Genomic DNA, 26821 nt, shown 5'->3' with positions numbered 1-26821 from the left:
GCGTTAGCGTCACAGTGTCAAGTTTGCAGTTTACTCTTTAAAGTTGCTCTGAGTCTTAACTGTATCCTGCTGCAACACTCCACAGCAACAAGAGAAGTTTTCTACTACAGTGGCAGGCCCAGAGGGAGCTCAGAAAAAAATGTAGAGTGGGCTCTATCAGCAAATTCAGTCCCAGCCCCCACCATGAGCATCAGAGCCTGGGGAGCAGATTTGGTCCGAATTGTGAATCCACCCACACTACATGTCACTCTCTATAACACAAAAACTGTGAGCATGCTATCTACACCGACCACACGTGTGTTCACACACACACCGACACACATGGAGTCTTGTAGAAAAATTATGTTTCACACAGAGAGAAATGGAAAACTTCACACAAAAAGATGGTGTCGATTATGGAATCTACATACTATAAATTCAAAAGGTATTAGATATTCCTAGATTCCCTTTGCACTTATTTTAGAGTGCTTCCAGTCATGCTCCTGTTGTAATTATCTGTAATCTCATCTCACTGTTGCATCTAAGGTTTGAGTATCAGTGGGAGCTTGGCATGTTGGCACGCTCTTTGTCTGCCTCCTGACAGAACTCTTTCCACTCGGCTGAATTACCCACTCCATGATGACTCGATGCAGCAGAGCAAAAAATGATGCTCCCTGGACTCCCATATATTCAGATGCTTTCAAGTGGATTCATAAGGCCCCCCCCTCATGCTGCAGACCCAAGCAGTGGCAGGAATATCGCCTGTTATGGATCAAGACTCTTTGATATCCAGCTGATAAGAAAATATCAACTATGACTACTACTTTTTTCGTTTTTATAGATTTGTGTGTTTTACATGGTACGTGCGCCTTTGTTGTCATGTACTGTGTATCTGCATCTATTCACATGTGTGAGAACACTCATTGCAGCTGTGGCAAAGCTAGCGTGACTGCAAAATGTTTGATATGCAACTAACTCCATATTCATTTGACTGAAATGCCAGAATGTGCATTTGTTTTGGCAATGTTTCATCCTTATTTAGTCTCTGCTCTGAGCATGTTTATGGATGTGTTGTAGCACTTTAGTTCATTTGTGAATATTACCATCACTGGAAAAAATTAAATTACATATCAAATGTACTGAGAAGTGAAATTGCTCTATTACCAAGTGCAATAACAGGAAAGATTTTAATTTAGATTATTTTAATTTCCATTCACTACTAGGTTGCAGTGCTTGTACAAATTTACAGAATAATTTATTAAACTGTTTTACTTCTGTTAAGTCGAGACTCTCTCCTCTATGTGTGATTGATTGGTTTGACCCATCACCTGTATCCCCTTCAATCAGCACTTTAATACTCTGGTTGGCCATCACTCTTTGTGCAGTTGAGAAGCAGGGAGAGGGTTGACCTCTGAACTCATGCTGCCACCTCAAGTTGCAGAGGAGGTTTGTGTGAGTCTTGTTTGGCAATGGCATGAGAAGTAAATATTAACATTCTAGCTACAGGGAAATAATACATGGTAGACACTATGCAAAATATGCTAATATTGTTCTGCTATGATCCATGTTACACATATGTATATTTATAATGAAAATAGAACTGCACACAAAACTATTACTGTACATACAAATCCAGCACTATTATATGTTGTGACAACATTAACTAATCCCAAATATTCTGCACACTGTACCATCTGACCACTGCAACAGGTTTCAATATGAATTCAATAGCATATTTCTCTCCACTCAGCACTTCAAAGTGATAACAAACAGGCAAAAAGAAAAAAAAAACAAACACTAACTTAAATGTCTTTAAATGCTGATACCGGAGCTTGGTTCAAATCTCGAAAACATATGGAAAAACCCCCTTTTGAAGTGCACTGGGAGCAGTTTAGGCCGCCGCAGAACTTCTTATTGTTTACCTTTCAACCCCCTATCTATATGATGAGCTCATTGCTGCAGTGTACTAAATGAATCATTTTTGTGTTTGAATGTCAAATACGCCTTATACCCCCCACCCCCCACCCTCCTTTCCCCTTTCCTGTCACTCTCAGTCATGTGTTACCAAGCAAAGCAAAGCATGAAGATCTTAAAATAAACCTTTCAAAATGAAACAGCCCTGAGATAGTCAAGTGGTAAATTCCACATCTGGGGCCCTGTTGGCCAAGGACGGACTCCCACCAGAACTTTTTCTCCTGTGTGACCGCTGTATCTGTGTTATGTATCTATCTCCACAGCCTAAATAAAAAATAAGTAGAATGTAAGTCAAAAGCTTTACTAGTGGCTGTTAGAAGTGAGGCTGCAACTAAATGCAATATTCATTATCAATTAATCTGTCATTTCATTTCTCCCTTGTCTTACAATTTCCTCAAGGGGACATCTTCCAATTTCTTGGTTTAACCAGCCAAATGACCAGAGCCCAGATATATTTAAATAATAGTAATATAAAACAGAGGAAAGCCTCAAATCCTCAATTTTCAGAGGCTGGAAGCCAAACAATGTATTTTTGCAGAATAAATTACTTAAATGATTGCTTGAATAGTAGCGAATACATTTTCTGTCTCTCCTTTATTTATTTTTTTCTTTCCTTATTTATTCATACACATAAAACATGACAAATACATTGTATAGTTTTATTTGTGAAATGAATGTGCAGGAAAGGTAAGAAAACCTTCTAGGGTTCATGTTATAACCTCACCTCAATGTAAGGCTTTAAATCATAAAATGAAAAAATGAAAAATAATAAAATAAAAATTTGAAAACAAAGAGACAAAGCAGAGGCAAATCTGATCTGCTCTTTTAACTGAATAACAATTTCAGATCTTAGAACAGAAGCTTTGGATGGAAATAAAAAATTGAGACAAATTGTTTATCAGTAGAAATCTGGAAATTAACTGTTTTTTATAGTTTATCAAATAAAAAGTTTCATATTGTGAGGATGTGCTGCTTCTGTTTTATACCTCTGAAAACTAAATATCTTTTATGTTTTTTGTTGGTTGGACAAAACAAGACTTCCGAAGATGTCACACTGCGAAACTGGGTGGACATTTTTTCTTTCTCATTTCTTACATTTTTCAGATCAAATTGTTCATTGATTATTGCAGAAAATATTTGCCTGGTGAACTGAGTAGTTGCATCTGTGAAGATGTGGTGCTCTGTAGCAAAGTTTTTGGCAGGCTAAAGGACAGACAGGCGGACAGACTAACTAACAATGTCATGACAAGCAAGGCAAAGATGATGATGGTTTGTTGACACACCTTTTTTAGGGAAAATGAATGAATGAATGAATGAATGATAGTGAAATCATATGCTACTCTGTGACCACTGTATCCTGAGGGACAGCATCGCTAAGAATTGCTTCACCTAAATTCCCTCTCCCAGTAATGGCTAAAACTAAGCTCCTTAAATGCAGGGAAAGGCTGCAGACGTGAAGAATCTTTACTAGCAGGATTATCTCTCTTGTAGTAGCCTGCTCTACAAATGCTTTTCTATCTGGTAAACCATGTAGCTCTAAATTCAATTAGGGCCACATGAACATTTTCATGTGTGGCAAGTGAGCTGTGAAAGGGCAGCAAACTGGCTCAGACTGCAGCAGAGGAGAGATGAGCAGGGCCTGATCTACTTCTGAGGAACAGAGGAGGGAACAGATTTGAGATGCTGCAGGAGATACACTGCAATATTTAGCATTCAGCAAACTAGATGCTGTGTCTCTTTATCACTCTGTCAGACTCTGTGTGCCTCCCTCCTGCCTTCTCTCATCACAGACACACACACACACACACACACACACACAGACCGACAGACAGACAGACACAGAGTAAACACCATATCTATTAATTTCAATCACAATCACAGAATCTTTTTATCTGCCAAATAGGATGACATTTGTTCAGTGGCATCCATCTAGCTACACTCACATATACAACGAACAGCCTCATTTAGTATCTATGTGCATTGAAGCTGTATGGGCACAATCCAGCTCTAAATGAAGGCTAATGAATAATCAGTGGTCTCTGCCTAGACTTCTCCCTCTGCCCTCCAGTCCTGCAGCTCATATTACACTTCATTATTCTTTAGGCTACCCACTCCCTCTAGTGATGGACAAAGGCACTGCCTAAGGAGCAGCCAGCAGGCAGACAGGCGGCAAATGTGGGACCACAGGAATGACAGGAAGAGTGAGCTTCCTTCGCTACAGGCCGTGCAAGGCCACCGAGGGGAAACACAGAGAGGACGGCGGTGTGACGAGAATGCACAGAACAGTCGCTTCTGCATAAAAATGTCCAGATGAGTACAAGTTTTATGCTCTGTTACAGGAAATGTGGTGGGCTAAAGTGCTAGGAGGCACAAAAAAACTATATGCATAGGAACAGGCAGAGGACAAACACACTTGATTAAACTGCTTTCCACTGTGAAAAAGCATGCTCATTTGTATTTAAGTGGTGCAATGTGATAATTATCTGGGCTGGGTTTCTTCAGAGCAGCATGCCACTCTGTGGGTTCCCAACAAGGCCTAGTTTCCCTTGGCCACTGCTCCACTCATCCATCTCACTGGTCTGGATGATGTAGCGATGCCTTCACTCATGGCCCTACCTCAGTGCATGTTAATAATCATGCACTGTGTGATGGCCGCACCAGCATGACTTTTTTTTTTCCATGTTTCATTTATGTAGTTTAAGAGTCTCTCCTTTTTAGCTTGACACATAACAAACAGATACATAATTGGGGAACATAGATTTTGGGTTCATACACAGTTTTATTAGCATTTTTGACAGTATAATTATGTTTTTGGGCTACACAAGTTTTCTTTGTCAGTTTTGCTATATTAGTTTCATAAACTTAAGCTCATGAAGATAATTCAGTTTTCTATGGTTTCCAGTACCTGAGGGTTGCTGCTGGAGATGCCTGGCTGGCAGGAGTCCCAGATCCATCAAACCTGCTTAAATGGTGTTGATTTCCAGTTGGACTGCACCATGTTCCTCCAGCATCATGGAGCAGGGAAATGTTTTCTATTTTGATTTTTTGTTCTTTCTTTGACAACTGTTTTGATATTTCTGTTCTCTGACTTTTCCTCACATGTTTTGTGGTAATTATAGTTTGTTTAAATGGTTATGTCTTAGTGTGTCCCCATGTGTATGTGTGCAGTAAATGCCCTGATCAGCCATTATATGTGTTTCCCCCTTGTTTCAGTTTGTAAGGTCGGTTTGTTCATGCTTGGGCTTAGTTCTATTACATTGACCTATTCTGTGGACCCAGACTAGTAGAGATATTTTTGGTACTTTTTTTGGAAATAAAATGAAAAACAATTTTCAAAGAAAACACCTCTGTCTCTCTGCTCTTTCAGCTCAAGCCCTGATACACAGTCTCTGCTGTCCTATCTACATTCCCAGCACTTATCAGTGGGATATCATCTTCAAATGATAAACATAGTGAGCAAGAAAACAAGCAGGTCTGTTGCTTTAATAAGCCATCAGTTATATCATGTTCTGTGTCCGTGTGTTCAGAACAGAGAAGATTAGCCCAGAACGCATTTGGCTGAATGTATAAATACATAATGAATATTATAACTCGCTCCAAAGCTACATGCATGGAACAAATGAAAACGTAAGTCAGAATTCAGTGCAGTGAACTGAATAGAATTCATTAAATAAAGTTGCTATAGAGTACTCTCCATGCAACAGATTGCTGCTTCAATTGGAGTGGTCTCATTTAAATTCCATTATGTCTTTACATTGATATGTTAAAAATCAAATAGGAATTGGAATGAGATCTATCTCCTTCATGATAATTGATACCACTGAAGTCTGGGCAGGCCACATTGTGAAAATGGGGCATTATTCATAATTCATTTAAATTTATATAACTGACTTACTTTTGCAGATTACACAATAACATATTTATTGTTAAAGGCAGAGCCATGGTCAGCCCAGACTACACAGGCATTGTTGTACTGAAGGACCAGACATGATAAGTGTAATTTATTTTGTCTGACACATTCCTAGTAGTCTGTTGCCAAATTGTCAGATTACCACTGTAATCCAGGTGGTGAATCCCGGTGTTTGTCAAATAAAGACAATCTCATTGATGTTGGCATTTTACAAGTTTTGTCCATTTTTTTGGTCGTGGTTCTGGCCATCTCCCTGATGAAAAGGTCAAGCCTGAGCTAATGCTCCTGCTATTATATTGTGACACCTCAGGGATAATGTGTGATAATTAAAAGGGCTTTGGCATATGGCTACTATCGCTAACATGCTGTGGGAGTCAATGGGTTCCATTTGTGCCTTGTGGAGGAAAAATAAAAAGGGGGAAAAAAAGGAAAAATAAATGCCATTGTGGATGGGTATACATGCAGCAGAAAGCAAAGGGTATCACAATAGTTATATTAGATTAATTCAAATTTGTCATTTTAAAGCTGTATTAATTCATTTTTGGTCACTAGCAAACATCAAAAAAGCTAATGCAATCACCTCCGTATATCTGGTTAAAAATGATGTGGTACAACAATTATAAACATCTAGCAGACACAACATTATCATTTATTTGTCAAGTTTCTAGCCATCTGGCAGAATGTAGGTCTAATGTTCACTTTACTTTAGCTCTACTTTGTTTTCTACATAATCTGAGAAGATATATCTGCCTGTTGCAACATGTTCTCTGTTCTTCAAACGCTAGCTGCTAACTTTGTCATAGCATATTTTGCTAAAATGGCTGACAGGGATTGCACCATATAGACCAATTTGGAGTGGATGTCACAGTTACGTCACTTCAGTTGCAAATGCATTGTGGTGGCATAAAAACAGCAGCTATCACAATAGGAATGCAAAAAAAGATGACCTTCATTTTTATAGAGTACAAAAGCTATATTTATGGTTGGAAGCCATTAAACAGACAGACTGCACTGATGAAATCTCCACTATTTATCACACACAAAGGCAAAATCAGTGATGTAGTTAATAAAGATAAAGCAGCAACCACAAAGCTGGCATTCTCAGCAGGCTATTTCATAGTGGTAAATTGACCATGTTTAGCAACAATGGAGTGTAAGCAGAAATAGCATGTAAACAAGCAAAATTGCTCATTGACAGTTATAACATCACTCAGTCTTTATACAAGCATTTAATTAATAGGGTATATGGTAACATTATATCTGTAATATGGCATTTACACGGTGACTGAGCACCAACTTAACTAAGCCTTCGGACCACACAATATCATTGACTTTGTTTCTGCATCCTCTTCTTTACTTAACCACTGACAAACCATTGAAGGCTCCGTAGAAAGTGAGATTTCTATGTGTTTTAATTTTTAATTATAAAGCATGTCTAGGTCTTGTCTGCAGTTCTATCAATCCCATTCAAAACTCCACTTGGTCTGGCAGCAACAGAAGGGTAGACTGCTCTTTCTTCTCCACATAATCCATCTCTATATTCCATTCGTGCTGTCCAAGCCACCTGATCACCCATCTCCCTGATGTCCGCAATAGTCCTGCATTCTGCAGCTATGCACACTCCCCTGACCAACTGTGAAGCACAACGGCACTGCACTTGTTTGCTCACAGGATCTAGCAGCTGAAGAGAGTGGAGGTAGGGGCAGCAGGCTATGCCAACCTTTCTTTTCCAATGCCGCCAAAAGATCCAGCGACTTGCACCAGAACCAGGTCCAAGGCTCCGGTGTATATCTCCAGAGCGAAATCCAACTGGATTTGTCTGTTCATCTTATTTCAGTGCCAACAGACCATTGGCATTATGGGTGAGTTTTACCAAGATACAGTAGTAGGCTACAACCATTACCTGTGGTTGGCCTTTCAAAGAGTGACCTGTTGTTGCTAGAGCTCCAGAGAGAAGCCTGAAATGGTTTTCAGTACTTAAGGTCACACATATGTTTCCTAATGGATATCAAACCTTTAAATAAAATAATGGGGATGTGGGGCCATTTAGAATGAATGGACTTGATTATGTTGTAAATTGACACCGGAGACGACTAACTGACACTTTCTGCCACCAGTTCAGCTATGCCCACAAAGCACATCACTGATGTTTACAAACACAAAAAGGATCTATAGAACAAATAGGCTATAAACCATAACAAAAAGAAGCTAAAAGGCTCCACGAAGGAGGTTGTGTATTCACCTGTGTGTATTTGTTTGTCAGCAGGATTAAAAAAGCATTGAACTGGTTTGCCCCAAATGGAGGATGGTGCAGGCAAGAACCCCTTAAACTTTGGTGCCAATTGAGGCTTTTTTTCAACATTATCGTCAATTTCTCAGGAAATAATGTATGGACCTTTATGTAAATAAAAATCACACATTTAAATACTGTTTAGATCTATGGCTTTCTACAATTTGGTGCAGATCTACATAATAATCATGATAATAGTCACATTCCAGTCATCTGATGCATTCTTCAAAAGTATTGATAAATGCAGGTTTATATTTGAGACAGAACCCAAATTGCCTTAAGTTATATTTTGGATTGCTGTTTTGAGTTGCATGCATTATATTTTGTTAAGATTTTATTAGTTGCTTGCTGTTTGATTGTAATTATTTGCTTTTGCATGTGTGTGAGTTTTCATATTTTGTGTAGTTTCCTTTGTGTGACCTATCCCTAATCAATTGGAAACACCTGGGCAAAGGCAATTAACGGGGTGGGGAGGTGTCAGTGTGGCCTGCCAGAGGAGCATGAAGAAATCAGACGGTGTGGAGGCAGCGGAGGAAGACGAACATGGATGCAGGCCCAGCGGAGTGAGCGGTGCCAAAGAGCCAGGACCACAAGGCATACCTACCCAGGCAAGCTACACATAGTCCGGACAGCTAGGCGAGCTTTCCAGAAAGAGAGTAAGTGGTGTGGAATTGTGGGTGGGTGGACGCAGGTCACTACTGGGCTCCCCACTGGTGGCTTGTTTCTTTTTTCTCCGTCCTGGCAGTAGCAGCAACGGTTTATAGACGGATAAGTGTAAGGAGGATACCACTGTGGTGGGCATAGATCCGCGACGAGAGCGAGAGGAAGATTGGCTGACGGGGCACCAGGAGGGACCGGATGGCCAGTTAAAGGACACTCTGCTGACAACAAAAGCAAGGACGTGTTCTCTTATTAGACTTTTATATGTTTTATATTACTTTTAGCTGATCAGTTTTTATGCCCATTTAGTCAATTGTCACACTGGGGTAATTCTGATTAATTTTAAAAGAAATTGTTCATTGTGAGTCCTGCTGTTAGTTGATTTATACTGCTCACTTCTGTGCAACTTAAGTAGAGTCCTAGGCTCTCTCCTTGGTGGCTTTGTTTCTTTTAATGAACCCCTCCCCCTTGGCGACATATACTGTCCCTAAACCACTAGAAAATACAGCACCCAAAAAAGTCTCACTTTGGCTGAACAGTTATTTGCCTTATTTTCACTGTAGCCTGAGGGTATGTGACACACCAGGAATGATACTGAGCACCATTGATTGTAAAGGCCCACTATCAGTCTCTCTATGACAGGACTGGGGCAGTGCTGTGGCTACCTTCACTGACAATTATTAGGATTTAGGAGGTTTAAGCTTCTACTTTAGAGCAAGAAATGTACTAGGATTTGCCAGATTTGGGATGACTAAATACACTTTTCATCAATAAATTGCACTGTAATATAAGTGAATATTTAAGAGGCTCCCTTCATTACAACTACTACCAAAAAAAGGTGATAAAGCTTTACATTAAAAAAGAAAAAGCCCTCATTGATGCTGCCTTTTATGTGCTGCTCTCAGCACAACGAGCTACACTGCAGAAAATCACTGTGCTGTTGATGCAGGCAAAAACAGACTCTCAAGCTGGGGCATGTAAAAAGTGTCAGACTACGGGTATTTATTTTGTTACATGTCTGTTACAACTCATTACTCAACATTACTCCTTGTATTCAGTACAACCTCAAGTGGAGATGCTGTGAAGTAATTGAGATGGAAGACGCAGAAAAACAAGCAATGAGAGTAGAAGTGGGGCCACTTGGGGATGACTTAAGTAACACAAGCAAGACAAGATAGATTATTTATCTGTTGAGGTTAATGTAAAGTAGAAGAGACATCAGCACTTTCTTTTCCATTATTGGTATTCTATGTATTATTATATATCCATTTATACTATGTTTTTGCTACAGTGTTGTATTTCTTGTATTTAGCTGCTGGAAACAAAATAGCCAGGGGGAGAGGAGTAAAGACTTAACTTTTTACACCTTGAGCTTACTTTGTCAGGTAAATAAGCTAAAGCTGACAACTCTTAATTTAGCATGTTTTATTAGGTTTTTATGTGTTGGTGGCAGCTCACATCCATTAGCAGCAACACACATTAATACAGCATGTGTTTTTGCACACACAGATACAGTATGCATACATAAGTGCATACATATCTCTTTCACTAATGCACACAACAGGCACTTTCACGCATTTAACCATGATGCTTGCTGGACTTTTTGCAATGATACCTAAGTGATAACAGAATCAATGCATGTTGACAAATGATGTCTCCTATCATCATTACACTGAAACCAGACACAAGCAAAAGAAACAGCCTCATTTGTCTGTGCATGAAGTTAACAAACTTGATTACATGTGGCAACAGTTTTCATCTCCTGGATCCAGGTGCCAGCTCTCAAAGATTCTTGAAAACAATAATCGGCTGAAACAGCATACTGTAACATGTCAAATACCATTTAGCAGATATTTTGCCAGTGTCTCTTAAACCAAGGGACCAGACAAAGAGAAGTCCCTGTAATGCAATCAACTGCAACAGTAATGTAATAAATTTAAATTTCAAATCTTAAACTTAATTTTTGATTTTATCTCCACTCACTCACTTACTTACAATTTTCTTCAGCATTAGTAGAACCACTTTTTAAGGGCTCCTTATCCACGTTGGCTTAAAGAAAGCTTATGGGGCATTTGCTGACAATTTTTCTCATAATAGTACTCAGTGAATCATAGTATAACAATAGCAAAATAGAGAAAAATCATAAAGTCAGCAAACTGACTCAGTAATATCAGTTACACAACAACAACACAACATGATCATTAGTTTACAAACATTAGCTAAGATTAGCTACCATAAGCTAATGCTCATGTATTTAAGTGAGCAAGACTGCACTTTATAATTACAACTACAACTTATCATTTTTAGGAGGAAGATTGTGTTCATTGTTATGTTTTAATAATAGAGTTCACATAGAGTCACTTCAAATGTGTAAAAGCTTGACAACTTTTTTTTTTTTTTTTTTTTTGAGCTACTTACTCATTCATTCTGAAGCTTTCAACCATATCACCAGGTCACATTACATTTTAAATTTTGTTTAGACCATGTCAGAGAGATGTTGATTACTCAGACTGTGGGAGCCATTGTGGAGGCCAAAATATCTTTCAAAATTTCTTTCTTTGTAATGCATTAGAAAATAACTATCACCACCACAAAGGACAGCCTCAAACAATACTACAGAAATGTGTTAACACACTAGGTCTCAATAAGAAGTGACATATTAATAAGGTAAGATTAAATATTTATTTAAATATTTTGCATTTCATAATACAGTTATTTCTACAGTATGTAGAGTCTAAATAGAGTGTAAATAATAGGGCCTCAGTGGGAATTGAATGCAACAGGCTTGATAGTGTCACCACTAATAATTGTTTAATCTAAGGGAATGCTACCAATATCTTCGCTGGACCTATTTTATTCTGTGTAGATTACAGTTTTTTCTCAGCAGGACTATGTGAAGGCACTGTATTCATTCCAGTGGAACCTCCACCATAACAGAAAACACCTATAAAGGAGCATAGAGATTAATAATTCATTGACGTCCCTGACCGCTCACACTCTGTTATATGGCAGACTTATATTAGCAACGTACCTGTCAACCAGTCCAAACAACTCTTTCTGCGTCATTAAAATTTTAAAAGCTGCTCAGCATGGTAGCTGGGTAAGTAAGAGACAATTACTGTGTTTAATAGAAATATAATGCTGTTTCCATTCAAAGAAAGTAACTGCAAGCCTTGGGGGGGAGGAACGTGACTTATAAAAAAAAATGGCTTGAGGGATGATTTATTTAAAGGGCACTTTTCAGGCTGGGTTCCACACCAGATACTATGGAAAGTCACTAACAGCTGCTGGAATATTTTGTACAGCTTGAGAAGGATAGTAACAGAAAATAGAAATTTAAAATCATGAGCATTCATCTCCCGCCACCATCAATGAAAGATGCATACACAATCGGTTTGGTAATGGGAGATGTTTAAGCTGGTTATTACCATTAAAATCTAAATGGAAATAAAGAAGCAGACCTGATTGTAAAGTTAATGCAGCGTGGATCCATTTTACAGCCACTTTCAATCTCTCATAGATAAACCAGTAGATCACTTTAATTAGACAATGTGTTAATTGACTGCAGGTCCTGGGGTGTGATGTGTCAACATTAGTCTCCATCAATGACAACCTCCTCCAGGCACGACACTATTCACTCTGACCGAGAGTGAGACAAGATACTGAGACAGATTAAGGGTGTGTGTGTCTGTCTGTGCTTCAACGTTCATGCCTTTTTTTTTTTCTTTTTTTTTTGTAACCTGTGTGCATGCATGCAAGTTTGTGTCTTTCTGCTTGCATAGGAACAAGTCTGTCTCTGAATGCTTGCAATTTGCGTAACTGTGACCTTGTGAATATATATCAATGCGTGGGAGGGACAGTGCGTGCTGAGGGAGGACAGACAGGAAGAGAAAGAAAAGAAGCAAGTACAGGCTGAGGCAGAGAAAGAGAGAGAGAGAGAAAGAGAGAGAGAGAGAGAAACACAGCATGCGATCGCTTCATTGATGTCTGACATTATTAGATGCTCATTGCCTGGCTGGTCTCCCTGACTCCCCGTGTTAGGGAAATGGCAAGGGACATCAACATTACAAGGTATCCCACTTGGTTCAGGAAAAAAAAGCTTGATAAGGTCAAGACGCACAGTACCTCTGGGACTTAGAAGTCTTAAAGCTCAAAGCTCAATATTCCTTAAGTAAATCCATAGATATTCAAACTGTGCACTGCAAGAGAAGACAGTGGGGAAAGGATGGCCCTACCTGTTAGGTGGTTACCCAGATAGGGAAAGGGCAATGAGTAGAATAGAAATGAAAATAAATTAAATCGGACACTGGGGTTTACCAATGTAATTAACACACATATACTTACTCACAGAATTCTCTCTTTCTAAGACACTTTTCTTTACACAGATAATGTCGACACCCTTGTCGCGCTGAACAGGAATGGTGGCCAACCGAATGATTATACCCAACTCTCTGAAGTCGTACTGAGGTGGCTTCCATTAGCGCCTTGGCCACCATGGCAATCATACAGGAAACATAATGAGGCTATTAGGTCTGGCGAACACAGTGTTCAAGCTTCTCGTCTGACTGGCTGGAATTCTACTACATCCGTGCTCATAACTTCAAAGCTTTTAGCAGCTGTATGTGATCTGAGACTCGCAGCGTGCTGCAGCAGCAGGTGCAATGCATCCTGATTGGATGGCTTCCTGAATGGCTTTCCTTAATGTGGTGGCGTTTCTGTGCCGAGCACTAGCGAGAGTTTTAACATCATGTGGCACTTATAAGTGTATCTGGTGACCTTTAACTGGAGTAATAAAATGCACTCTGAAATTGTGCTGACCTAGTTAAATCAGGTAAAAGGAAAGAGGCGGATTTCTGTGTATTCAGTCATAAGGGTTAGGTGATTCTGACAGCACTATGTTTTAGTCTGACACTTTTTCCTTAACCATATTTTTCTAGTTAGATTTCAAGCAATGTGCTAAGCTGTTATGCCATTCCCACACAGAACCTCTGTAAGCAAAATGTTGCTTTTTATTCTGCTTGGCTAAAATGTGTGCCACACATTAAGGTAGAAATGAAATGTGACCTACTATACATTATGTGAAACACTAAGTGACACATGGAAATTGAAAGCTTAGACATACAGTGTAAGCATTAAGTGACATAACATGCTTTTAAAACCACAGCACATGGAATCAGGAGGTCAAGAGCCAGAGCCAGAGCCCAACCCCAACTGTTCAGGAACTGCAGCCAAGAGTTTAGATCTGGAGGCCAGTCAAGACGGATTCTCCATTCATGTTTTGTGGCACATGGCTTCTTGCCACGACATCATACTTCCACTGCAAAAAAACAAGGGACAGGAAACAAATTTGTAGACACTAATTAGAGGAGGAGGGTGGGAGGGAGGAGAGATCGAGGGATAAGGGAGATAAGGCCCACTGGAAGGGCTACATTATTTATGATATTCTAGTTTTTTCTCTCTCTTCCTCCAGAGCAGAGGGCCACCATGGTAGCGGGAGAGCAAAGGAAAGAAACAACTTTATAATGTATTACCATCAGTAATTTAGGCTGAGGAGTGAGATGGGTTGATGGAAAGTGAGCAGGAACAAGACCCACCTCTACATCCTAAATCACTGGCTGCAGAGACGATAGTTGGGAATGCTGCACACAACTCTGTCCTTGTTGGTGGGTCTCTGGGCTCTTTCTGCACTATAGGTGGTGCATAATGACCACGGCATGCAAATATCAGTCAGTCAGATTGAGTATTCTACTCAAAATTTTTGCAGAATGTCATGTTCTTTCCAAACAGGAGTCATAAATAAGTTGTGTTCAAAATCCTGCAAAAATGCAGATATCGTATTTGCCGTGTTCCTGCCTGAACATGTGTGTGTGTTTTTGCTGCGTGACATTATCTGCCCTCAAATGCAACTGATGAGAGTCTGCATGTGTTCCTCTGGTTCTCAAGAGGGATTTGGGAATTTCAAACACACAGTCAGCTCTATTGATGGCTTGCCACGTATGACTGACCTGCCTCTGCATGAGATCTCAAGACTTTAAAGACAACTGTCTTATGCTAATTTTCGTAACCCCCCCAGTGGATGGAAAACAACAAAGACGGCGCCATGTGCCATCGTAGATGAAAAAAACATCAAGGGGTGAAAATGTGGCATTCATCAGCTGAAAATCTGACACCCTGTCCTGTGCTCCACTAAATATTCTGATATTTATGGTCCCAGTGTTCTTGAAGAAACATATTCATTGTGATTATGCTATTGAGGGGAAATCTCAATGTTCCCTTAGAAGAGATTAATGTTTCAAGATTAAACTACAAGAGGTACTGCTCAAGCTATTCCATTTTGTATTAAAGCTGTCAGTCACAATGCCATTATGCTCATGACCACTGAGCCTCGAAAATACTTAAGGAAAAAAAACCTAAACTTGTCACTTTGCTGTTGGGATGCTTCAATGGAATGATGCCCATGAATATGATAAATGACAGTTAGTCTCAACACTGATACCTCTACATTGCTAGTTAATATCTAAGGTTAAGATTGCAACATAACCTGTATAAGCCTCAGGCAGACATGAAGACACACACAACAACAGACAGATAGCAAGAGGTAGGGCAGAGAAAGCAAGTTGGACAGGTACAGAGAGAGACAGTAAGTGCATTAGCCTTGTGTACACGCCTCAGAGGACATCCCATTCCCCCCAGGGAACCCACAGCAATGTCAAGTCCTCCCAGAGGTAGTAGCAGTACAAGACACGGCCGACCAATCTGGCTGGAATAAGACTGAGAGAAAGTCTCTAGACCAAAGAGGTTGTGAATTTATTGTCGATGCAGGGGCCAGTCAACCAAACAGCATGCTCGTCAGCCTACTGACATTCATTTACTTTCATATTTTAGGCATTTAGTCCAGGTGAATTTAAATGGTTGAGCAGATAGAGATTCAATATCTTGTCTAAAGGTCAGTGAAACAGGGCGCATGATGGCCACCAATCCAGTCCCTCAAGATCAGTCATTTTATACCAAAATAAAATGTCATAGTGCCAGTAAGTCCCACAGAATGTTACAAAAAATGATTTATATGAACATTTTCTGATCTACCATCTATGGTCATCATTTGGTAAGGTTTAGCCAATTAAAATAGGTTAGTTAATGATCATGGTAATCGTTAAAAGAACTGTATGAGCAAATTAAGGGAAACACTGTGGTCAAAGTTCAGAGAAATCAACACTGACTTTAGTTAGGAGACAGGATGCAATCAAGTCATGCAGTCAAGTAGTGTTCTCCAATGTCTGACTTTGACATTGATGTAGGCACTACTTGGTTAAGGTTAGACAATGGTCAAGCTTATGGTTAAAATAACCACTGGGTCCAGGATATGGAAAGAACTTTGCCAAGAACTTTATGGTTAAGGTTTGGGTAAGATTCAGGTCATGGTAAAAATGACCACTTGTTTAAGGTGAGGAGAAGTTTGTGGTCATGGTTAAAAGAAACCTATGCTGACTGTTGGTTGGAAATTGGATGCAAATTGTCATGCCAAAGTCAGACACCAGGCCACTAATTGGTCAAATTTAGAGAATGATCATGGTTGTGGTTAAAATAACTGTTGCAGAAGGTTATGGAACAATCATTGTCATGTTTAAATAAAAACTACATTGTTAGGGTTCAGGAATGGCTGTGGTCATGGTCAAAAGAAGTTTGTGATGATGGTTAAAAGAAACCAACGTTGAATGTTGGTAGGAAATAGGATGTTAATCGCTGCCTCCAGTATACTTGATTATAGTTAGTGAGTGATCATGGTCATGGTTAATAGAACTTTCTGGTCAACATAGGGACTGTCATATTTAAAGGACAGACTACTTAGTTAAGGTATGGCAATGTTTGTAGTAATGGTTAAAAGAACTACTTGATGAAGGTTATGAAAGATTGTACAAGAATGGGATGGGACACGATCCATCAAGTAGCGTCATCTAGCGTCAAAGGTTGAAAAAATATTGTGGTGAAGGTTAAAAGAAACTAAGACTGACTGTTGGTTGGAGATGGGGTGGAAACAGTGGTCTCCAGTGTTATTGTTGGACACTTTGTGGAATCAGCCACCCTGACTTCCTTAGAGGTTTTGTAGCACAATAACATCATTATGCTTTTGCTGCTTTTACTCCTCAGACAACAGGCATTATTTATAACAGGCATCTTGTCAGTCAAATGTGACCATAAAGATACAAATCATTATTATATTATATTATGATTTCTTGACATTTTAATGTGCATTTAATGGCTGACAGTGTCAAGACAGACAGAGAACATAGGGAGAAAGAGAAGGATGTGCTCTGCAACAGCTGTCCCCTACTGGAACAGAACAGTAAATAGACAGGCAGTAAATAGACAGTTAAGATTAAGGCGACTGAGCTGGTCATCCATCCAACCAGCTAACCATCCTGTTAGCCAGCCACTTATTCTTACTCTAACTTAACTACTGCTGCAGTTAAGTTAGAAGACCGCAAGCTCAATCTGCCTGTCCTACCACCCCATTCATCACCAGAACAAGCCCCAACGGCCAATGGAGATTAAGTAGGAGATCTCTCTTGAGGATGCTCTTGAGGCCAGGCCTGATTCCCTTTGTTTTTTCCCAAGAAAGAAGAAAAGACTTTGAAATAGAGACCTCAGTTGTCAAGATAATTATTAAAGATTTAAAGCTGAGGGGCAGCGGCACACAATAACCTCCTCACCCTCTCTATCCAGTGCACACTCATGCCGTTACACACGCACACAAACACATGCACGCAGACACACACTCACACACACAAATATGTTCCACTCTCAGCCCCACAGTCTTCACTGCGGGTTAAAAAACAAGTTCATACACCATGTCATAATCAGCTCAGACAAGACTGAATATGCGGGATTTTTTTTGTTTTTTTCAAATGGAATAAAGCGGTGGAGCAGCCACAACAACAAATTAAGCTTGTGAAACCACAAAGAAGAGCCTATCGGCACCCTGTGAGCTTACATGGTTGTGTAAATGACTTTGATTCATTTTGTCTCATTATTCTCTTCCTATGAGGGCTCTCTTGTGTAAGAGGGGCAGGAAATTCATCCATTTCCTATGCAGAATGGGCTTGAATGTGTTCTGTGTCCTTTTAGAGGCGAGTAAGCAGTACTGTGAACTATTTACTGCTGTTTAGATTTATACATTAAGGCAGCAGGTTGCCCCCATCTTTGACCTGTACAGTAATGTTTTGATACTGCACGTTGCCCACCTACAAGCGCAGAGCAAGAGAACCTCTTTAAACTCTTATTTTGATTACATATATTTCCACTGAGTCTTAAACTGCACATCTAGCATTCTTTAGGTATTTTTGGAGGTACTGTAGTTATTTCTGAATATACCAAATGTTCTGAAATCATGCTTGGAATAAAAAAAGAAGATATTTTCCTTCATAATCTATATTTTATGTGGGTTTTGTCACAATCTACAATCTAGTGCAGCATTTAATCCCTGAGTCTATGTCATTAGGCTCCATTGTTTCAGGGAGGCACACGTCTCCTCCTTGGTGATAATGCAGATGGGGTAACACTGAACCTCCAAACACTGAACACCCCCCCTTTGGAAAGTCCGTGGTAATGCATCCATGGGTGACACCTTTTTATGTCCAATATAAAAATAGCACCGCACAACAGTGGCGGTCATCCATTAAGTTTAAAAATGGAAAAGGTCCTAAACAATCAGTAAACCCCAATTGATACGGTCTTTTTTAATGCTTCAGTTGAGCCAATTCAAAGATTCAGGGGGCGCATGAGGAGTCATAAAGAGGAGAAATTCATAATCTAAAGAATTTAGGGGCTTATCGGAGATTGAGGAATAATTTATGACTCCCTCCCTCCCAAGTCAATTAATTTGGATGAAAAACCTAGCATCAGTGGGGATGAATGAATCATGCATTAGCATATCTCCAATTCGGTGCAAATAAATCATAAATATTTTTCACACTAAGACGAGGCTATAAATCATGACAAACTAAATATTAAACTCAAAATGCACGAGTCTCAGGGCACGCACTGAAGGCCAAAAGAAATGCTTGAATAGAAAGGGGGGTTTTCGTGCGTAATTCGTGCGAGAGTCAAAGGTCGCAGTCGAATGCAGTTCACAAAAGCTGCTCAGGTCTGGCATTTAGGGAGCAGTGTGGGTCGGTGCGCATCTGTAGCTTCCAATGCACCTGTTAACAGTGAACCACAACTCAGCGGCACGATAGAGCACAAAGTCTCAAAGGCTCTGTGCGTCACGGAGTTCACCCAGCTGCTGAAAATACCCCACTCTCGCCCAAGAGTTCGTGTAAAATGTGGAGTCATGACAAGCGGCCAAATATGCAGAGGGAAATTAAATAATGAACCATGGTTACTTACGCTGCTGTTTTGTCCTGACCAGTAGACCACGGCATGGTTATGTGCAGAGTCCCCCGTCAGAGCGAAAGTGCTGCTGGTCAGCTTGGGATCATCCTGCTGGGTACTTCCTCTCCCTTCGTCCCTGTTCCATCTGAAGTCGGACCTGCCCTGCTTCTGTCCGTCTAACAACGAGCCTCGATTCTCCGGAGCGCTCGCATCCGCACCAGTCCGGCCGGTCCACCTGCTCTCGCTGAACTCGGCAAACTCAGGACCGCTTCTCTTCACTCTCCGGAGCGCAGCATCCTCACCCATCTCGGGCTCCTTTTCCGTTTTAACACTGCCGCGGTGACTTTCTTCGCTGGACCTCGGTGTATTTTCCTCTGTAGTAACTCCATACAAACTGACATCTTGGGGGAACAGGGGGACATCCTCGACAGAAACGCCTGTGTCATGGTCGTCGTCCACTCCAGTGTCTTGGTCAGTAACCCCGAGTTCCTTAAACTCTACTCGGTTGTTTTTTAGGGTGCTCGCTTCCTCTGTCGGGTCAGTGCGCATCCCCAGATGTAATTTCTCCAGGTGAAGTTGAACTGGCGACAGGCAAGAAGCGCAAGTTATCTCCGCCTTGGCATTTTGCAGGGTAAGAGCGGCTATCATCACCCAGATACCCCGAGATAAGTGCAAACCTGGGCAGATGCCAGCCCAAGTCTCCATCGCTGACAGAGATTTGGTGGGGTAGAAGGACCGCTAGAGACCTTATCCGACACCTTAACTCCCTTCTCTCAGGTCGATATGGAATAGCTGGAGCCTCGATTGTCCGTCTGGTTGTTTGGGGGGAGGGAGGAGGGGTGCTCTTCAACGAAACTGTTCACGTCCAAGGATCTTTGGTCGGGAAAGCCACCACACAGGAGGGAGGAGCTGTATCGCAGCCAGCTGCCGAGTGTGCGCCCGGAAGAGAGAGAGAGAGAGAGAGAGAGAGAGAGAGAGAGCGAGACGCTGTCCATGGTGCTGAGTTTTCTCCAGTTCTCTCTGAAGTTTAGATCGCAGACGTCGTCTATGTACAGCTCAAATCATATCAAAAACCTAACATCAATATAGCCTACAGACTCCATATTTCTTACATGGTATAATTTTCTATATAATTCCGTTATAAGCTATTGGGTTTACCCTACAAATGATCCGTTGATTTAACGTTAAAAAAGAAAAAAAACATTTGGGGAGAGTGAACAGATCAGATCTGATGTCATGCTTGTACTGGATTTTGGTGAATCATTAAAAACAGGAGGCCTCTAGCAGTATAGCATGCTGATCATTTTAACAGTTGCAATCAAATAGAATTGCATGTAGGCTGATCATTCCGTTCTACAATAAGAGAGCGTTGTGTTATACCACGATGATATTTAGTTTTGGCCAGAGAAATAACAAAAAATAGATTTTTATGTTTTGTTGTGAAATGAAACCAAAAAAATCGTATTTTTATTCTATTTATAGCCTACTGTAACTTATTCGGTATTTATTTTGCGTGTGAGCATTTAATGCTGTCAAATATACTCTCTGACAGCCAGGCCACTAAACTACAAAAAAGTATGCTTACTGTAGTATTTTCAAAAAGCATGCTAAACCCAAACCGCAGTGCCATTTGATTTTTAGGGCTAGCAATTTTCAATCACGTGATTCAGACGGCTCAATCAGCTTAAGAAAACATTTTCAGGAAGGCATCACATCTGGTTTTGCTCATGCTGATCTAATAGTATTAATAATAAACTAATGATAACAACAATAATAACTTGGTCCCTTAAAATATCCTCTATTATTTCACAGGAGGCACGGTGGTGCACTGGTTAGCACTGTGGCCTCACAGCAAGAAGGTTCTGGGTTCTGGGGCCTTTCTGTGTGGAGTTTACATGTTCTCCCTGTGTCTGGGTGGGTTCAATCGGCTTCCTCCCACAGTCCAAAGACATGCACATTAGGTTGATTGGTGACTCTAAATTGTCCCTAGGTGTGAATGCGAGTGTGACTGGTTGTCTGTCTCTATATGTCAGCCCTGTGATAGACTGGCGTCCCTCGTCCAATGTCAGCTGCCCCCCCCACCGACCCTGTATGGATAAGTAGTATAGATAATGGATGGATGGATGGGCCTTTACAGCTGTCCAGCCAGAAACCAGCAGCCTCCACTGGTCAATTATTTGTTGCTTCTGTCAATGTGGTATGACCATATCTGCAGGCAGCCAATCTCTCCTCTCATACCAAACTCAATGTAATGTGAAGACTGAAGCAGAAGCAGCTTCCTCCTGGCGAGGAGACCAGGTTAGTCTATGGTATAGGAGAAAAAAAAACCCATGGGGCAGAACACTCACTGATGGATTGGGAAGAATTGGCAGGGAGTTGCACCACTCCCAGGGGGAAAATAAGGCAGCGCCTAGAGAGACATGAGAGAGTGCGGGAGAGGAGAGGACAGGAGGGGAGGGGAGGGGGGTTGGATGTTACCGTGCTGCTGCACTCTGTGCATCAAGGACTTGGTGTGCGGAAGGCATGGTGATATAAAGGTGGAAACGTGCGTTTTTGTGAGCGTGAGATACAGAGAGAGTGGTTCCATGCACAAGTAGGTGTTTGACTGTGTATGCTTAAGTGCAGCAGGGTTATTCATTAGCCATCTAGCATGTTGTGTCCTTGTCTATCAACTTGACAGCCCATAAATTACCCATCAGGGGACACTCAGGGGACTTTGCCTGAATTTCAACAAACTTCCAATTGTATCATTGTGAAAAATACAGTTTTGTGGATTTCCAACTGCATCAGCAGAGCAACTGAACACAAAGTCTTTCATTAAAATATCAGTTGGTGGGAATAATCCAGCAATATATAATGAGTAATCAGATTCCTCTGTATTCCACAGAGCAGACTTTCACATTTAACCCAAAGTGTCTTAGTCTGGCAGAAATCAGGAGTCTTTACACCTCCTTGTTTAAAAGGACGTAGGTGTGACTGACAAGGCCATACTTGTTTGTCTGAGGCCTGTTGTTTCCATCCTGGGGTCAGGTCGCAAGATTATACTGAAGGGTCATGAAATGGTTAATAGGTTTGGAAGGGAAAGTTGTTTTTTTTCCAGACTTTCCTCTAATACTTTCCTTGTGAATTAATGATAATTAACTCTTTAAGCTGGTCAAAAAGTATTCAGATAAATAAATCTGTGAAGTAATAATCACGATTTAGTTGAACTTGTGTTACTGTGTGATGGCCACATGTACATAACTTAAGTTTAAAGGTCAGTGAACCCCCAACCCCAAATGTTAACTTGTGCAAATTCACACTTAACACGAGCCAGCTCAGAGTTCAGTTCACACAGGTTAAAATGAACGAGTTTGTGTTCATTGCTCACAATTTTGAATTTTTAACTAAACTCTTTGTCTGAAAAAATAAACTAGTTAATACTCATTTCTTCCCTTTTTTTAAAACGAGCTGCTTTGAACTATTCTTTTCCAGAGGAACCTTCTCACATCCATCCCAGGCCCGAATCATTGCCACATTACTGTGTAGCTGCTTCTATAGAATCACATTACTTTTTAAAGCCAAGAAAAACTGATGGCTATATGTGTATGACTTAAACAATGTAACAGAGAAAGAAACATAATTCAGCTCTATATATGTTTTTTTATATGCAGAAAGTTAAAAAAAGCCTGCATGAATTCTATGCAGTAGTTCAATATCATACAATAGATTACAGGCCCCAATATGTATTAAACAAATGACATATTACATGTTTAATGTAAACTAAACATAAAGTTGCTGGAAGGTGAACTTTTGGATATAGCCAGACTAGCTGTTTCACCCTCTTTATGCTAAGATATGCTAATCAGTTTCTACTTCCAGCTACATATTTAATGCACAAACATGAGAATTGAAACAATCTTCTTACCTAACTCTCATCAAGAAAGTGAATAAAAGTTTGGTTTTTTTTCCCTAAATAAACTATTCCTTTAATGCCATGGTAGCTAACCTGCAGATTGCGATTGACTGGTCGATGTTTGTGACTTTCCCTGCAGCTCCTGAAAAGAACAGAAAAATGAATACACAAATACATTGTGCCTGATTAGTGTTCAGTTTTCCAAGTGCTTCTCTCTGTCTTGTTGTGTTTTTTCCAGTGTAGCAGTTGCTGCATTACAATGACCATTCATGATTGGTTAGCTGTTGCAAAAATCAATATAAAAACATAGTTGAGGCCCCACAAAAGAAGGTGAAAAGGAAAAATTTCCATCCAGAGTGACAAGATTAGTTTCTTTTTACTTTGGTGAAAGTCAAGAGTGTGTGTATGTTGTGCCACCAAAGGCAAGCACTATCCAGAAGAAGAAATCTAGAGTGGCAGCACAACACCAACCACCAGAAACTCACAGAGAGCAACTGACCAAAGAGCACAATCCATGATAGGAAAGTTGATAAGCTGAAATATGAGTTGAAGGCACAGCAATCACTTTTCACAAAACCACCTGTTCAAAAAATGGCTGCGACTGAAGTATCAAAGATGGCATCAAATCCTCACTTCATGGTGTAGCACTTGGCCCTGTGACAGCGAGAGCTGAGTCGCTGTCAGAGGATGTGGATCAACAAGTGTTAAAACCAGATCAAGGCACAAGTGACTTTTTGGGACATGTCAGCAGAGAGAGGTTTCCTCTCCTCACCGCATGTGCATGAGTGTTAGATCCACTCACCTCTGTGAAATGGCATTTTCACAGAAGAAAATAATCAACTCAAAGTACAGGAGCTGCCTGACTGACAGACACCTAACAGACTGCCAAAGATCTGGCTGTCTGTAGCTATGAGCTGAAGTACAATGCATTCACAGACAGTATTCAGTCACACTGACTTCTGATGGCATTGTGAAAAGTGATGCTGCTGAAGAAGATGGGACATAGAACTACAATTAGTCTAATTGCACTGACTGAGAATTTTGTTAGCACACATTACAGTGCTGCTTTCTAAAATTCTAATGGTAGATGTAATAACTTACATGAAGCTTCAGTAGATAAATGTAACAGTTAACAATGGCACAGATATTCTGCTCACTGAAAGTGCGTTGAATTTTTTTTGGCTGGACCGCAACAGCAGGGGCCAGTCATATAATCACAAATGTCCATGAATGACTGATTGAGTGATAGATTTTAGTGATCATAGATCCACTGTTGGTCAGCCAAATGCCATGTAACTGAGTTTGAGTTTCCCAACTGGCCAATGCTCTTACAAAATGAATTGGTGCAAACAGTTGCTGAAGTGCATTTGTCACTGAATTTAGAGACTTTTTTTTTTTCAAAAAATGCACCTAACAACAAATGTAGTGACTTTTTGGACAAACCTTGGCAACTTAGAAGGGAGTCACCATTATTGCCCTCTCTCTATATCAACTGTGTTCAGTGAGTGGCAGACAGGTAGCGCAGCAGTTTGTTACCCAGATGGAGGCTGTGCACTCTGTGAGAGACAAAATAATAAAAATATTGTGTGCTTGTATCTTTCTCTCTCAGTGATCATTTTAAGTATAGTAAATATAGCCAAAATTACATCATGGCCTTTGTTTTTAACTTATGTGTTTGGTGATTTTGTAAGATGATGTTATGAAGTCAGGATTTCAGCAGCAGAGCAGCAGCTTGGAAATGGTATGGAAGTTAACATGTTCTCTTAATGAGCCATGTTTCAGTTTTTATTTTATACTTGTTCTGTTGTCTGACAGCAGAAACAGAAAAACCTAAATGAGAACAGCTTTACTGGGAATTTGGATGTATTAAAATACCTGATGATGTCAGTGGTTAAGAGCAGTTCCACAATACACACGCACATTAACCATATGCGGTCTAGCCATGCCTTTATTTTTTGTGTTGGAATGAAATTAAATAATACATTTAGAATTGAAGATATGATGTAGATATCATAAAGCAAGACAGCTGTGGTCTTTGCTTTCTCATTTGCATTAGTTCAAAAGTTGGACCAAATTATTTCATGTAATTCAAATACAATTAGCCCAAATAAAAAGCCTCAGGTTAGATGCACAATATGGTTTGTCTTTTTCTCTCAGTGCTTTAGGTCTTTCATTTCACCAAGACCAGGGTCAGAGATCTTGGGCTTAAAAAGGTTGGTGACCAATATTTTAATCATTCACAAGCCAAAACAGTTGGAAACCTCTGCCCTTTACTTGGCCATGCCCTATACCCTCTTTGCTCTGAAAAGACTAAAGAGGCCACCACCAGAGAAAAACTTAAGCAACTCAGATCAACATGGAGAAAGGGTCTGTATACCAGGACTGAATTATTCCAGAGTGAGACATGTAATGAGATTTTAATGAAAGTGAATGAAACTTCTCGTCTTTTGTGATGTTGCCATTCATCAATTACCATTGCTTACTAATGGAGTGGAAATTATTAATCCCTTTTAACAATAAATCAGATGGAATTTTCCAATCAATCCATATTCAAGTAAGATATATTCTCTAACTTTGAGGAGCACTGCAGCACAAATGAGATGAGTACATTTTATATCATACTATACACTACATACTATACCTCACACATATATGGAGCTATCTTTACGAAGACGGTGGCATGGTGCCTGGAGACCACACTATAACAGGAGGAAGCGTCCTTGAGCAAGACAATTCCTTCCTGAACTGGGCGTGCTGATCCGTACTGGACCCTGTCCTCTGTCCTTCCTGCACAAGGCAGCTGAAGACTTCATAATGTGATACTGCTGAGGTATAAAGTATCACATTATATTACACTATTAAGTAAAAAAAATCAGACATGATGAACTACAGCTGTGAATGTTACATCTTGTACTTAAGAGTTTGTGGCTGTAAATGATTGTAAAACCAAATATGAGTCATTGTTATATTCAAAGAAGATATAGATGAAAAATAGCCTACTAAAATTAGAGCAGAAAACCCTGAGGAAAATAAAAAAATTCAAAGACACATTCTGGCAGTTAAAGGTCTGTGGTCTAATAATTTGGAGCTTTGATATTTATTGTTGAATTATCTTTTTTCCATATTTTCATTTCTCAACATCTAATAGCTCTAATAGCTGGCTAAGTGCTCTGAGCAGGCAGGCCCCCGGTTTGACTCCTGACCGGGGAGACTCTTTCCTGGATGTCATTCCTCTACGCTCCCATTTCCTGTCACTCTCGAATGTCCTATAAAGAAAGGCTTACAAATGCCCGAAAAAAAAAAAAAAAAAAAAAAAAGCCACCAACATTCTAGTAAAAAAGTACTGAGCAGGGCTCTCCAGACTTACAAGGCCAAAGAGTAGATAATATGAATCTTACATTGACTTAAGACCAAAACAGACAGTGTTAATTCAATAGAGACACCAGAAGCATCCCAGTAGACTGGCTGGACTTTCAGAACAGAGTTCAAATCACAAGGTGTTAGTACCTACCACAAACCATCCAACAACATAAAGAGAGGGGGACATCGCAACGGTGAAATGGCAAGGACAAGTAGACATGATTAGCATATCATCATAACCATCAGATCAAAACTAGCCACACCAACGACAGCAGTCGAAGGGGGTCCAAAGTTCAGGGTGTTGGAAAAGTTCAGTGAGGACATTCATTTCTGAACCCTATGCTCCATATATGACCACCTATTATCACATAAACAAGACCTG

At 40.2% G+C, this 26821-nt stretch overlaps 1 protein-coding gene and 1 long non-coding RNA gene across 2 annotated transcripts in view; one reads left to right on the top strand and one right to left on the bottom strand.

Annotated features, from left to right (window-relative positions):
* The window catches only part of sorcs3a (sortilin related VPS10 domain containing receptor 3a), a 217077-nt gene extending 197043 nt beyond the window's left edge, over nt 1–20034 (bottom strand). The window contains exon 1 of the mRNA XM_071504406.1: nt 19200–20034. Within this exon, the coding sequence (XP_071360507.1) occupies nt 19200–19889 (690 nt within the window). The 5' untranslated portion in view covers nt 19890–20034. The remainder of the gene's footprint in view (nt 1–19199) is intronic.
* LOC139636556 (uncharacterized) lies at nt 8322–9604 on the top strand. Its single transcript, XR_011694421.1, has 2 exons — nt 8322–8809; nt 8899–9604. It is a non-coding gene; the product is annotated as an uncharacterized lncRNA (long non-coding RNA).
* Nucleotides 20035–26821: the final 6787 nt, after the last annotated feature.

The sequence above is a fragment of the Trachinotus anak genome, unplaced genomic scaffold (genome assembly GCF_046630095.1).
Source record: "Trachinotus anak isolate AG129_WGS33_773 ecotype Australia unplaced genomic scaffold, CSIRO_AGI_Tana_v1 ptg000019l, whole genome shotgun sequence".
Lineage (NCBI taxonomy): Eukaryota > Metazoa > Chordata > Actinopteri > Carangiformes > Carangidae > Trachinotus > Trachinotus anak.
The sequence above is the reverse complement of the archived record's forward strand: the minus strand, read 5'-3'. Positions and strand labels throughout refer to the sequence as shown.